Here is a 14,590-nt window from a genome sequence, read left to right as displayed (position 1 = left end):
TGAGAAATGATTTTTAAAAAACCAAAAAACTCTTCCGGTCCTTGTTAAAATGGTAAGGAAAATTTTGCCCAAGGCTATCGCAAAGTCTAGATAGCAAAGATAGCTGTCCATCTTTGCAAAGACAGCAAAGAAGCTGGGGATTTTTGCCAAGGAGCAGAGTGAGGAAGTCAGTGGGTAGAAAATTACTGATAGGAGACATCAAGGATGAGGAAGCCTTGCTAAACCTTGAGGATTTATACATCGAGGTGGGGGATGCAGAACTTGATCAGTTGAAGGATTTATACTAACCTGATTTAACAATATTCTTGGGCAAGGCAGGCAGAAGTTTAAGATGAGGCCCAATTTGGGGCCTAGTCAAAAAGAGGACTGAGAAAGGAAACAACAAAAACCTACTGTATAGCACAGAGAACTTATTCAGTATCTTGTAGTGCCTATAATGGGAAAGAATCTGGAGAAAAATATACATACGGATGTACAACTGAATCACTATGCTGTATACCCGAAACTAACCCAACATTATCAGGCAACCCCACTCCAGTACTCTTGCCTGGAAAATCCCATGGACGCAGGAGCCTGGTGGGCTGCAGTCCATGGGGTCACGAAGAGTCAACACGACTGAGCGACTTCACTTTCACTTTTCACTTTCATGCATTGGAGAAGGAAATGGCGACCCACTCCAGTATTTTTGCCTGGAGAATCCCACGGATGGCAGAGCCTGGTAGGGGGCCATCTATGGGGTCGCACAGAGTCGGACACGACTGAAGCGACTTAGCAGCAGCAGCAGCATACTTCAATAAAAATTTTAAAAATACTATAAATAAATAAAAATTTAAAAACAGGGCTCATAAAGGACTGTATACTTTGGTCAAGGAACATCTTTGTCAGGAGCCAGTACAAAACTTTCCATCACTTTGCCCTTCCCTACTTCATTAAAGGAATTAATATCCATAAAGCATTTAAAACACCCCATAATCCCATTTTTGTTTGGGGAGAGAACAACTGAAATAATTATCATTATGTTAACAAAAATTATTTGTAGACAGATTACAAGCAATTTTTCTTTCTATGAGCTTCTCTATACTCTCAAAAAATTCTGCAATTAAAAAGAAGCCCCAATAATTTTTGAGTTAAAGGAAGTAAAGGCAGCTGGCTCTTCTGCACTGGGTCCATTAAAACCAATACGTTTTCTAACCAAAATGAGCCGACTCCATCACTCCACCTCCCCATTAAACTTGGGGTCAGAGGGCAGGTCTCAGACCTGGAAAATATTACTTCTGGAAAGAAAGCTGGAACAGCAATCTGTCAAAAAGGCATAGCAACTAAGTGCCCTGCAGCCAAAGCCAGTCAGCAAAATTCCTATTACTTGAAATATGGAAAATCAGATTAACTATTTCCCTGACACCAAAAAATAAAGTATGGTGGTCTAAGGCAAGATGCCAAATTCAGTTTCATGCATTTTAAAGGAGACTGCCTGTGTGTGCACTCAGTCGTATCTCTTTGTGGCCCCATGGATTGTAGCCTGCCAGGCTCCTCTGTCCATGAAAATTTCCAGGCAAGAATACTGGAACAGGTTGCCATTTCCTTCTCCAGGGAAATCTTCCCAACCCAGGGATCAAACCCATGTCTCCTGCTTCGCAGGCAGATTCTTTACCACTGTGCCGCCTGGGTATCCCACTATTTACATGCAGATCTGATAAAAAATTTGTCCTCACTCCAGTTGCCCAGATTTCAAATGAACTGTTTCCAGTGAGGCCCCTGCCTTTTAGGTACAAGTCTCTCTTCTCTGCTTTCTTATGGGGAAGGATGCTAACTTCCCTCACACTGAAATCGTCATGGATTGTGAAACAAAGTGTTGCTTTCCCCATTCTGACAGTCTGTCTACCTGTTACCAGCTGTTTAAGCAGGAATCCAGGATTACCTTTTATTCATCTATGTATCCTCTAGAATGCCCCCATAGCCCTGCTCAAAAGCAAGGAACAAGATGATAAAGAACAAAAGTGTGGTACCAGAGAACTAGTTCAAGTTGGTACCAATCAACCCTGCTTTAGGCCTAAATAGATGTAACTCACTGAACATTCTACAGAGGAACTGAATAAAACATGAAGCTTTATAGAAGCATCTATAATACAAGAACAAACACTTACTGAGCCTGCTGAATCCCAGGCACTGCCCTGGGTAATAAAGAGGAGGATACAACCGTAAAGGACGCATTTCCATTATTTCAAGTAGTTTACAATCTGATGTTTTCCTTTTCATGACAAGAAAATCAAAGCAGGGGAGGAGAGGTTAAAAGGACTTCCCTGGCAGTCCAGTGGCTAAGACTCCACGCTCCCAGTGCAGAGGGCAGGGGTTCGATCCCATCCCACATACCACATGGCAAGCCCTCCCCCGCTAAAAAAAAGACGACTTAAGAGACATGCCAACCAAAGCAACAAAGTGTGGGCCTTATTTGGGTTACTGAACACCTTGAACAAACTGAATGTGTAACATGACATACAAACACTGTCTGGATATTTGATATTAAGAACAAAAGGACAAATGAAGGGACACGTGAAGTGTGATTTATGAAGAAACAAATATGCTCTTAAAATATCTTCACCTTTAGATATGTATGTCTACTCGTTGAATAAATTGGTGATTGTCTTTTCTGCTCTTCAGTAAAAATTACTACTAACCCTCAGTCATCACCTCTAACAAAAAAGTACATCTAAGTAGCTGAGTGCTTGTAAAATACAGTTGCCAGTAAGACCAAAAAAAAAATTAATATTTTTAAGTAACATCTTTAAAGGAGAAAAATGTCTGCTTTCTAGTAATCTCTGGCATTGTGTTCTCTTCACTCACCCAAACCAAACAAACCAAAAAAACAACAATAGGAAAGAATAGCACTGGAAAAATATAAGTGGTATGAATGAGCCTTTGTGTAGAGTTGCTGCTGCTAAGTCGCTTCAGTCATGTCAGACTCTGTGTGATCCCACAGACGGCAGCCCACCAGGCTCCGCTGTCCCTGGGATTCTCCAGGCAAGAACACTGGAGTGGGTTGCCATTTCCTTCTCAGGAGACTACAAATTTTGATCTTACTATCAGAGCTGTGACATTGTTCCTCATATTAGGACAAAGATTCAAACTGAGGATACATTAAGATTTGTTTCCCTTAAGTAAACTAATTTCCATTCCACATACATAAAATAACATTGCTTGGGTTGACTTCCTCTTCTGTAATGGAATCAAATCTAATAATATAGCTAAAAGGAATTTTGTTTCATCTGTCCTGTCAAAACACTTCATAATCTGAGGGAGGGCCACAGAAGTTAAAAAGTTGCACAGGGTCCATAGCTAGTTAAGTGTCTGAGCCAAGAAAGTGAGAGAGCTCTTTGATACTCAAGTCTAGAGCAGAGATGAGCAAACTATGGATGGTGGGTCATATCTAGCCTACTGCTTGTTTTAGTATGACCTGGAAGCTAAGACTGATACTTACATTTTTAAATAGTTGAAGAAAAAAAATAGCAAAAGAAAAATAATATTTGATGGGGAAATTAAATGAAATTCAAATTTATAGTCATTACTTTTTTTAAATTAAATTTTACTGGAGCATGGTTGACTTACAATGTTGGGTTGTCCATTATGTTTTACTGGAACACCAGCACACTTTCATTTATGCATTCTCTATGGCTGCTCTTGTCAGCAGAGTTAAGTGGTTGCAACAGACTGTATGGTCTGCAAGACCTAAAATATTTCCTCTCCAGCCCTTTACAGAAGACTGCAGAATCCTGGTTTAGAGCTCTATTCATGTCAAGATTGCTTCACAGAACAGGGCCAGACATATGGAAAGTATTCTTAGTGCACAAACGGTAGGCCTCCCAGTCCAACCCAGTTGCTCTGCATGTTGGATGCTGCTGGAAGAGGGGAGAATTGGTAGCTGCCCCTGCTTGTCGTCCGGCCGACTTGCTGAGCTGAGGGGGTGGGGATTTAGTTTCTGTTCTCACTGCCCATTTAATCATGAGCCTCTCAGCTAACCCTGTCAACAGGGAGACCAATTAGTGCCAATTTCTATGTGAAAGGCATTTCCTTAAGGCAGAACTGAGATCTCCACCTCATTTCACACAAACAATTCAAGGTCACAAGGTCAACCTGGTTAGAGTCAAACCAGGGCTTAAAAAGTGAAAGGCAGCCTTTCTTACAAAGCCCTACAGCTCTCTAGACTCCTTAGGAAAAAGCATCCAAGAATTTACCTCATTTACCACAAGGGGACCTAACACTACAGGGGTAAACAGCCAACAGGCCCTGCAAATTTAATATCCCTCCACAAGATTACTCTCAGATTTCCCACAGATGTTTATGGCAAAACTTTATTAGAGCCATGTGTAGTGATCAGCTTCCTTGGAATTCCATTAGGTTTTCCACTTGACCCACCGCCAAGGGCCAGTGAGTTTTCAAAATGCATTTCTTACAAGTGAAAATATTCTTTTATAGGCAATCTTGTTTTGTACTAGATTGCCTAAAACTTTACTGTAAATAAATGTTTATGTGCACACTGTAATATTTTAATAAGATGAGCAGAGCTTACTTCTTAAAACCTTTTGATGGATCACTTCATTAAAGAAAAAAACGTTTCTGGAGACTGCATAGTTATTCGGAAGAATTCCTAATTTTCAAAAAGTGATGTGCTATTCACGTAATATCAATTGTTTATTCTAAATAAATCAAGATTATTTTAAAATGAACAATTCAGTGGCAATCACTACATTTACAATGTCATAGTTTATGTCAATGTAGTGTTTTATAATATTTGTAATACTAGTATATTAATATTTTGACTGTTAAGAGGGCACATACACCCATACTGTCCATGTTCCTCAAATGAATTTGAAGCCAAGAATTGTTTTTTAAACCAATAAACTATCCCTCTTGGACATTCAAACTGCCAAATGGTGAAGAGAGGTAAATCACACTTGAGGATAAGAGAAAAATTCTTTTAAGCGGATTATAACCACTCAGAAAGGAGATTTACTAGGTTTTTCAAGGGTTTGATCCCTGGGTTGGGAAGATTCCCTGGAGAAGGGAATGGCAACCCACCCCAGTATTCATGCCTGGAGAATTCCATGGACAGAGGAACTTGGTGGGCTACAATCCATGGGGTTGCAAAGAGTCGGACACAACTGAGTGACTAACATACAAACACACACGAGGTTTCAGACATTTCTTTGGGGACATTAATATGTCCCAATATTCCTCCAAACCACACACTTTTTATTTTTTAAAGAATGCCTCTATTATTTCTGAAAAATGACATACCTCATAATTTAAAGTACAAAAAGAAAAACATTAACTTGAAATTCTACCATCCAGAAACGATCTTTAACAGGGCGAACATTGTTTTAGGTAAATATAGACAGAAACAAGTTTGGAAAAATAGAATCATACTGTATCACATTTTAAATTAAAAATATTAGTATCAAGAAGATGGCATAGACAAACTTTTCTGTATTCTTCCCATTTAATAATAACTATCAGACCTTGGGGGTATCTTCAACCCCCACGTTAATCACATTATCTATATTAGTTATAACAGTAAGGAAGTTGTGCAAAAGAGTAAATCCTACGAGTTCTCGTCACAAGGAAAAAATCTTTTTCTTTTTGTTATCTATATGAGATGAAGACTGTTAACTGAAATTATTGAGATGGGACTTCCCTGGCGATCCAGTAGCTCAGACTCTCTGCTTCCACTGCAGAGGACATGGGTTCAGTTAGGGGACTAAGATCCTGCAAGCCACACAGTAGAGTCAAAAATTTTAAATTAAAAAAATAATTTCGGTAATCATTTCACAATACATGTAAGTCATTATGCTGTACACCTTAAATAGAGTGGTGTACATCATGTTAATAGAACTGGGGGCAGTATTTTAAATATATGTATTAACAGGAAAAAAAACTCAATGGATGACCCAGCAATTCTACTCCCAGGTATATACCCAAGATAAATCAAAAACTTGTTACATCAATGTTCATGGTAGCATTATTCATAATAGCCAGACTGACTGGTTCTATTTTGAAAGCACTACCTGAAAGGTTAAAAACTCACCTCCTAGAACATTTCCAACAGCCAGGTGAATGCCTTCTGAACTTGCAAAGCTGGTAAAAACCCTGTGATTAAATAATAGATGGATTTGGGAAACGGCAGAAGTGCAGCCCAAGGCTAGTGTACTTAATTTATACCTTAAGGAAGAATGGTTCAAAGTAGGTTTTAATTAAATATTTATGTTATAGCCAGAAACAGCAAGTGGTCTTTGTGTAGTTCGGGACTGGCTTTCAAAGGGTCTAAGAAAGAAACTGAATGAACATTAAATATTTATATGTTGGAAGTAGATTCTGTTCTTTCCCTGCCTGAAGGAAGATAAAAAGGCTAAAGATAACCAGTGAGCTGCATTTGAAAATACTAAGAGGCTAGGTTCAATTTGAGTGAGTATGAGGGTTTTACTGAGGCCAGATAATGTGAAATATTAAACCCTTCATTATTTATCTGGGGACCACAAAGGAATAACTTTCCATTGTTTTTGGTTGAATTTTCTAACTTTTAGAATGGGAAAAATCACAATCAATTTCTTTGCTGAAGCATAGGCTACTAACTGGGACTTCCCTGGTGGCTCAGACTGGTGAAGAAACTGCATGCAATGCAGGAAACCGGAGTTTGATCCCTGGGTCAGGAAGATTCCCTGGAGAAGGGAATGGGCTTACCCGTTCCAGTATTCTTGCCTGGAGAATTCCATGGACAAAGGAACCTGGCGGGCTACAGTCCATATGGTCACAAAGAGTTGTACATGACTGAACGACTAACACTTTCACAGGCTAATAACTGCTGTATCAACGTTTCAAACCCTTATATGACCCTTGCAAAGGAGAATCTATCCTAGCAAACTAAACCCAAGCCAAGTTTGGTTTTGGTTTATCTTGAATCTGAAAATTCAGAATGATCATGAACCACACAGCATGGAAATTCCTCATATTTTGTCTCTTTAGATGTGAGAAAGTTTTGATCAGTGTTATAATAACCTCTCTATAAAATGATATATATAATGGCTTCCTAAAGATCGTATTTAAAATTGTTACCTGCTCTTTATGATGCTTCATTTGCCTGAACTGCTACAGCAACAGTGAAGTATCAACTGTTGTTGGACCAAAGGTAAAACTTGCACCTGATTAGTAGCCCCGGAGAATTTTTAGGGCAAAGGCTATGAACACAAATAAATGCTAATTTTAAAAGAAATGTTTGAAAAAGTTCATTTCTGAAGTTAAATTAATCCAAATTTGAGAATCTAGAACAAACTTCATATAAAGAGGTACCACTTAACCACATGTTAACAATAATGAAACCAGTACTGCAATAAAGGAGAAAAATTAAAGTGATGATATGGCATTCTTTGATGTTAGGTCTAGGGCACATGGGTTCTAAAACTGGTGAACTGGAATGGCATCTACTCTCGAGACACTGTAAAACAATGCCAAGATCCAAATATTTAAAATGTGATTGAAATATCTAGACCTAGACTTCAAAATATTTTAAACTTTAAATAACTTAGTAAAACATAGATGTTTTTAAATATCTACTTAAGTTCTCCTGATTTATACACTTTACATGCACAAAATCTCTTCATACATCGTTTCACAACAACTCAGCATCTCTTTAAAAGCACTGGTTTTGCTTCTGATCTTGAGTTTACTTTTAAAGCAAGAGTACTGCTGGAGCAATACTGAAAGCCTGGGATAGCAAGAAATTGGTGGATCACAGCTTTTACCTCCAGAGGCTTGTTTCCTAAGGTGATCTTTATTTGCAGACTGCTAGAGGTCCCAGGCAACAAAGAGCGAAACATGATCAAATTCTGAAACAGAAAAATTAACTGTGGAGCTGAAGGCTGAGCTTTAGAAGGCTCACCTTGGATTTGATTCCACTCAATTTGAAATTAAGATGGTTCACACTAACAAAATATATCACATATATGAAAATGCTTAGGTATTTTTGATTAATAACACCACTAGGTAGGATTTATTACCTTAACCGTCCGTAAATACAGTATGAATGCAAATGCCATCACCCTCACAAAACTTGTCTTCAATTAAAACCTGTGTAGATGTTTCCTGGCTTCTACTTCGTTTGCTGAACATGGGGCCCCCGCTCTGAATCCTGCCTCTGTGGTTGGTTGGGATCCTGACAGTCTGCAAAATCTTTCAGGGCTGGATGAACAAGCTCTGTCTTTATCAGCTTGACACTGGTTGAGGTCGAATTCTAACTGATTACTTTTCCCTGGAACTAAGATTATAATCTGCCTGATTTTCAGTAATACTAACACAGCCTAAAAGATTATCATCTTTTCACCCTCTTTACTCTTTCTACCCACCAGACTGACCTTTGGACAATTAAGTCAGTCATTCCACATTAGTTAGATTACATTTAGTATTTGATAGCTCACAAAGGAATTAGAGTCAGGTCAGGTTGAGGATGAGAAGTGGAAAAAAAAAAAGTAAAATGATGAAGACTAATGTACAGACTAAAAAGTAAAATGATAAAGATTCAGTTGTATAAGCAACTGTGACCATTCCCATAAACTATTTTTCAAAGTAGCTTCTCAAAAGTGACTACGCTGCAGGTTATCAGACCTGCATCCACTCATTCAACAAATATTTCAGTGTCTACTATATCCAGTGCAGAAATAATTTACCCCTACAAAAAGACCAAAATGCCCAGAGATATCGCCACAAAAACTGCTGTTTTTCTTGGAGTTTTAAAAATCATGTATTGGTAGAAAAAACTGCTGTGTATACTTTGGGTAAGAGGTTTTCCAAGCATGTTAACCTAGAAAAGCAGCAGCACTCCCAGGGAACTTGTTAGAAATGCAAATTCTTGAGCCTACCAGACTGTCTATATCAGAAATTCTAGGGATGGGTCCCAGTCATCTGTTTTAACAAGAATCCCAGGTGATTCTGATACTTACCAGTTTTAGAACCACTGCCTTAGTTTAAGGAGAAGGCAATGGCACCCCACTCCAGTACTCTTGCCTGGAAAATCCCATGGACAGAGGAGCCTGGTAGGCTGCAGTCCACGGGGTTGCTAAGAGTCAGACATGACTGAGCAACTTCACTTTCACTTTTTACTTTCCCACTCCAGTGTTCAGGGACGGGGGAGACTGGTGGACTGCCATCTATGGGGTCACTAAGAGTAGGACACAACTGAAGTGACTTAGCAGCAGCAGTAGCAGCAGCAGCCTTAGTTTAGGACCAGTGATCACATTCAGATTCCATCCTTAATAGGACTAAACAAAGAGGTGACTCAATAACTTAAGTAGTACCCTATTCTGGGTAACCAACATAATATATCCTCTCTATAATAGGAAAAACCAAGTGTATTAATTTATGGTCAAAAGTATTTTGGGACTTAACCTTCATTTACGTTTAAGCCTGAGGCTTGCTGTAAAACTAGTGAGCACCAAGGAATTCCTTGGCAGCTTAGTAGTTAGGACTCTGTGCTTCCACACAGGGGAGCCCGGGTTCAATGTCTGGTTGGAGAAGTAAGATCCCACAATCTGTGGCCAAAACAAAAAAACCCCAAACTAGTGAACACTAAAAGCAAGCCAATTTTACCCATAAGGTGAATAATAAATGTTAACAGTTTGTCTTAGACTGGTTTACACTTTGTCTTGATACATTAATAATTATTCTTGGCACTCTGTTCTTCTCTCAAAAGGTTCCCAGTTCAGGGTCTAAGTATCACCTGTTCTTAGTGATTGAATGTTAATAAAACAGAGGCAGTAAAATGTGTTAATAATGATACCTAAAAAGTTCTCATCATTCCAGTAAGTTTCATTAGATAAAAACAATTTGTAAAGATATTCTTAGATATTAGTTTTTATTAACTTTCAAAAGTCCAAACACAAAACTATAGTGGAACAACTTTCTTTCCTAGAACCCACAGACACAGCAACTGCAGTTCAATTACACTGCCAAGTTTGCTGCCCACTACATGTCCTAGGGAGGGGCCTTTTTTGGTGCCTCTAGCTACCATGCTCACTTCAATCCTTTGCTTAAAATCAAGACTTATAACTTTTTGTACCTACTCTGACTTCACATCACTGGGAACAAACCAACATGGCTTCTACCAATGAAACCATTACAACTTCAGGCTATCTCAGACCCACAAAAAGATTCATTCAGTGCCATCCCAGCATTAACGTGTGGACTTGCAAAGGTCTGATGTGGTTAAGAGTATGCTGGGCTTGAAGGGCCATATAGGAGGAAGCAGAACAAGTGCCCCTTCTACACTATTAATATGACTAGCGGAATATTCTGAAAGCCCTTCAGTATTATGTCAAACCCTATAGTTTCCACAGTAATATTTCTGATGAATTCCACTTACAGATCTAAGCAGCTAAGACAATTCAGGCTCTTAGCAGCCTCTCAAGGGTCAATTATCACCTAGATGAGAGAGAACTTACTAAGGTTAGCCTGGTCTCTTCCAACCACTGAAGATATAGCTTTTCTGTTGGACTTGTCAGCTATTCTATTTAGGTACCTAAACAAAATGTCTTTATTATTTGCTATGTACAATTAACATTATCTGTTTCCACCAAATTCTTTAATGCCCATGAGAAGAGATATCCACAGGTAAATTCCCTAATACAGTTATGATAAATTTCACCCATATTTTAATAAGCAAACTCATCCATGTTTTAATGTATTTCAAATGTCTTCCTTTAGCAGAAAATTAGAAGTTTCCGAACTTTTTATTTTGTTCTCTAAACAAATGCTGCTTTTCTGACCAGAAAGTGACTGCCTCTGTATTACAGCAAAACACAATTATCACTGCGGCAGAAACCTCTGTTTTTCCTCCTTTTCTCAGCTAAGAACCTGTGGCTCATAAAACAAAGGCACATAATATTTTCCTCTCACCTGAAGCATAGGCGAGGTACCCCAGAGCTAAGACTCTGCGGATTGCCAAGTTCTTTGCTCCTATGTAACAGTTCATGCCTTCACTGGTGCTGAAAACAGATCCTAAGATTTACCAGAAATGTAAAAGCATCTTCAAATGTCTTTCCTCCTGAGTCTACTTTTGACCAAAGTCCCCAAAGCTTGGTCCCTTAGCAAAGGTACAACTCCATATCCTGGCCACTCTTGTGGTTTTAAGAGAGGATGAATTGCTCAGGGGTATACAACTGATGAACTGTTCTCTGCAAGTCATATACTTGTACAAGGGGTGAGGTGCAGATTATGGTAACAAGTGAAATGCTACAGAGAAGCCCTTAGGGTACACAGCATGGGCACATGTAAAGGGCATCAGCTAATCTGTCCCACCTACTCCAGCCTACACCCAGTTCAGGGTCTTTACATGTTTCTTTTGGGAGTAAGTATAAAGTCTAACTATTGCTATAATTACCTTTGAAGGATTTTCTGTGCTGTTACATTTTGAGGAGTAATTTCTAGGACTTAGGGAAAATTCAGAAAAAAATATTAAAATCTTAGTGTTTTAAAATGACTGAACCAAGCATTACTAATGCAACAACAGGTATCCAGAACATAAAAAAGATGGAAAAACAAAATTAAATGTTCTCACAGACTTATTTTGTTACCTGATTAATTTTTTTGGTTTGGTTAATGTTGGTTGGTAGAATTTAAGAATAGATTGCATGTTTCCTTCTGAATAAAAACCCAAAACAGTTTAGAAAGACACAAACAAATTCCCTTTATCTCATTTTCACTAAAGACAATTTCTCACTTTCCACTTCCAATTTACCTTTAAGCAATAATATAAGGCAAAGATTTATATTTTTCCTCCTTTCTCCCATTATTATTCTCATTTAACTTTCTCCGAAAAAATAAGTCTGATTAGTCTTTATGATTTTTCTTTCAAAATCATACTGTATGAAAGAACTATATTCCTCACTATCTTTTAGTTAAAAATTATCTCCAAGATTTCCACCTGCGAAAAATTTTCTAACTATTCTATAATGATTTATCTTACCGTACAGAAACAGAAACATTTATAGAATAACTGTACAGTTACAGATCAGTGGTTCAACTTCATAGAAGTTCAACCAACCATTAAGAGAGGAAAGAGTAATTTATGGTTAAAAAAAAATTGGTTTGAAAGAATTTCAGGTATTTTAATCCATTTCTCAGTGAGAGCTATGTGGATTACACTTAGCTTAATATGTGTGTAACAAGGACTTACATTCTCATATATTAAACTGTAGGAACACCAAATCATTATTCTAGCAAAAAGAAAACATAAAAACTCTAGTATTTATTTCTATGCCAGTGAAACATTCCAGGAACGGTTATTCATATACAAATAAACTGATTATTTGCTAAAGCTGCAATTCAGCTTTTAGTGTTACTGCAAAGACATGTCATTTTGGGGACTTCCCTGGTGGTCCAGTGGTTAAGACTCTGCACTCCCAATGCAGGGACAAAGGGTTTGATCCCTGTTCAGGAAACTTTAAGATCCCACACTCTGTACGGCATGCCCTCTCCCAAGCAAAAGACCAGAATTTATCCCTACATTCCTTTAGACCAGAGTTTCTCAACTACTGACATTTTGGACTGCACAGTCTTTGCTGGGGGAGAGAGATGGGGGGCGCGGAAGAGTGGGGGCAAGGCGGGGTGGGCAGCCGCGGCAGGCAGGATATGCACAGTAGGATATTCATCAAAGTTCTTAACAAGTAGATGCCAGTAGCACTCACCCAGCTGGGCCAGGTACAAACATCTCCAGACATAGCTAAATGTCTTTTGGGGGCAAATTAACCCCCTGTTGGGTACCATTCCTTTACAGTGTATCACATTTCCTACCTTTTCACTGAATTAGTTAATAAACTCTTATGTATCTAAAATTCTGAAGGAGGTACACAGACTAATAAAAATAGTATTTTTAATTAAATAAGACTTAAGGTATCACACTGACATCCACTGGCTCGGTACTAAACTGTACATGTGACATATACCACATTAAAAGAAAAAAAACCTCAAAATTAAAAGTAATATACATGCTACTCTGGGAAACTAAAACAGTTAACATTAACATCAAAACTATGTTTTTTGTAAAGCCTAACATATATAATAACACTGATAATTATCTACTATTTTCTTAGTTTTTGATGTACTGTCTTTTGGATGAATTAAATTTTTAATAAATGTTTTTAGAGACTAGTTAGGATTTTAGAAGAAGTAAAAAAAAAAAAGTGTGCTCCAAAAAACTTGCAAAATTGAAGCAGCATGCTATTTTGATTTATATTGAAGTTTTAAAAGGCTAGTATCTTCCTTAAAAACTAGTAATGATAATGCTATAAATAAAATCACAACTTTCCACGTTTTTAATAAATGACATCTGTAATTAAATACTATTGTCAATTAAACTGATGAACTTTATTGGGGTTAAAACTATAACAAAGTTCATCCTAAAACATTTTGCAATGCAAAATTATCTCACTCAAGGAGTGTTTAATAATTTGGATGCCAGGAATTACAAGCAATTTTCAAAAGCAAAGACTCACATTCATAAAACTTTATACATCATTTGAACTAACAGATATTTATACTACTAGGATCAAACGTGCATCACTTTCATTCTTGTATCATGATTTTATATATTACATTATTTATCACCATTCTTTGTCACTACACGTATTTTATCATACACTTGCACCATTCTCCTTAGATTTCTGATCTTTATCTTCATTCTTCCCATTATCCTATAAAATATACAAAGAAAAAGTACATTTTATTAGATTATCTTAGATGCAACTTTAAAATAATACCTTCAATAAACAGATACTCTGATAGCCCATTTCACCATCTATGGAAAAGTGAACCCTTGGGGAACTATTTGAAAGAAATCTCTCAGTTCTGTGCAGAATGACTTCTAGTATTTGAGAAAGCCATATAACTCCTAAGAAATCAGAGGTTCTTAGGAATACATTACTAACGATAATACAGTCCTTGAAGTGGAGATTTTTTTTTCTTTGTTTTCTGAGTGAGACCCAGGCTAAAGAAGGTCTCTCAATTACTGAAGTTAGTTTACAATGGCACTAAGTTACTAGATTAGTAAATCTTGTTTATAAAGAAGTCTGCAAACATAAATTATGTTGACATCTGAAGTAAGCTCTAGGAAAATACTATCTTTGGAGAAAAGGACAGAATTCTACCACTAGTTTCTGTTAGAAAAGCCACTAAGAGCTTAATAATATTAAAATTTCCAGAGATAGGCTTTTCTGAAAAAGAATAAACTATGAAAATGTTGAAAAGGTAAAAAATAGCTAACCTTCTTAAGAACAGTGTGGATTTCGTCCATTACTGTGGATAAGTTTCTGATTGTCTTATTCAGTTGGTTTTCAAACTGCAGATTCATGTTTTCTGAAATCTTTAAGTTTTCTTGTAACTGACTAAGGTCCTTTTTAACTTCTCTAAGTTCACCAGAGAGGTTTTTGTTAGAAATCTCCAAATTTAATATGGTTTTTTCATCTTTATCTGTCAAAAGAAACAACAACAAAAAGAAATCAAGTTCAAAATTCACCATCTTACCACTTAATATTTCCAATTTAACCTTGAGATT

General features: G+C 37.4%; 1 protein-coding gene across 6 annotated transcripts in view; it reads right to left on the bottom strand.

Annotated features, from left to right (window-relative positions):
* Window positions 1–13,382: 13,382 nt before the first annotated feature.
* The window catches only part of CCAR1 (cell division cycle and apoptosis regulator 1), a 44,358-nt gene continuing 43,150 nt past the window's right edge, over window positions 13,383–14,590 (bottom strand). For all 6 annotated transcript variants that reach the window (XM_069571888.1, XM_069571887.1, XM_069571891.1 and 3 more), the window contains 2 exons: window positions 14,300–14,505; window positions 13,383–13,730 (listed from right to left, as the gene is read on the bottom strand). In XM_069571888.1, the coding sequence (XP_069427989.1) occupies window positions 13,671–13,730; window positions 14,300–14,505 (266 nt within the window). In that variant the 3' untranslated portion in view covers window positions 13,383–13,670. The remainder of the gene's footprint in view (window positions 13,731–14,299; window positions 14,506–14,590) is intronic.

Source organism: Ovis canadensis, chromosome 25 (assembly GCF_042477335.2).
Source record: "Ovis canadensis isolate MfBH-ARS-UI-01 breed Bighorn chromosome 25, ARS-UI_OviCan_v2, whole genome shotgun sequence".
In the NCBI taxonomy this organism is placed as follows: domain Eukaryota; kingdom Metazoa; phylum Chordata; class Mammalia; order Artiodactyla; family Bovidae; genus Ovis; species Ovis canadensis.
The sequence above is the reverse complement of the archived record's forward strand: the minus strand, read 5'-3'. Positions and strand labels throughout refer to the sequence as shown.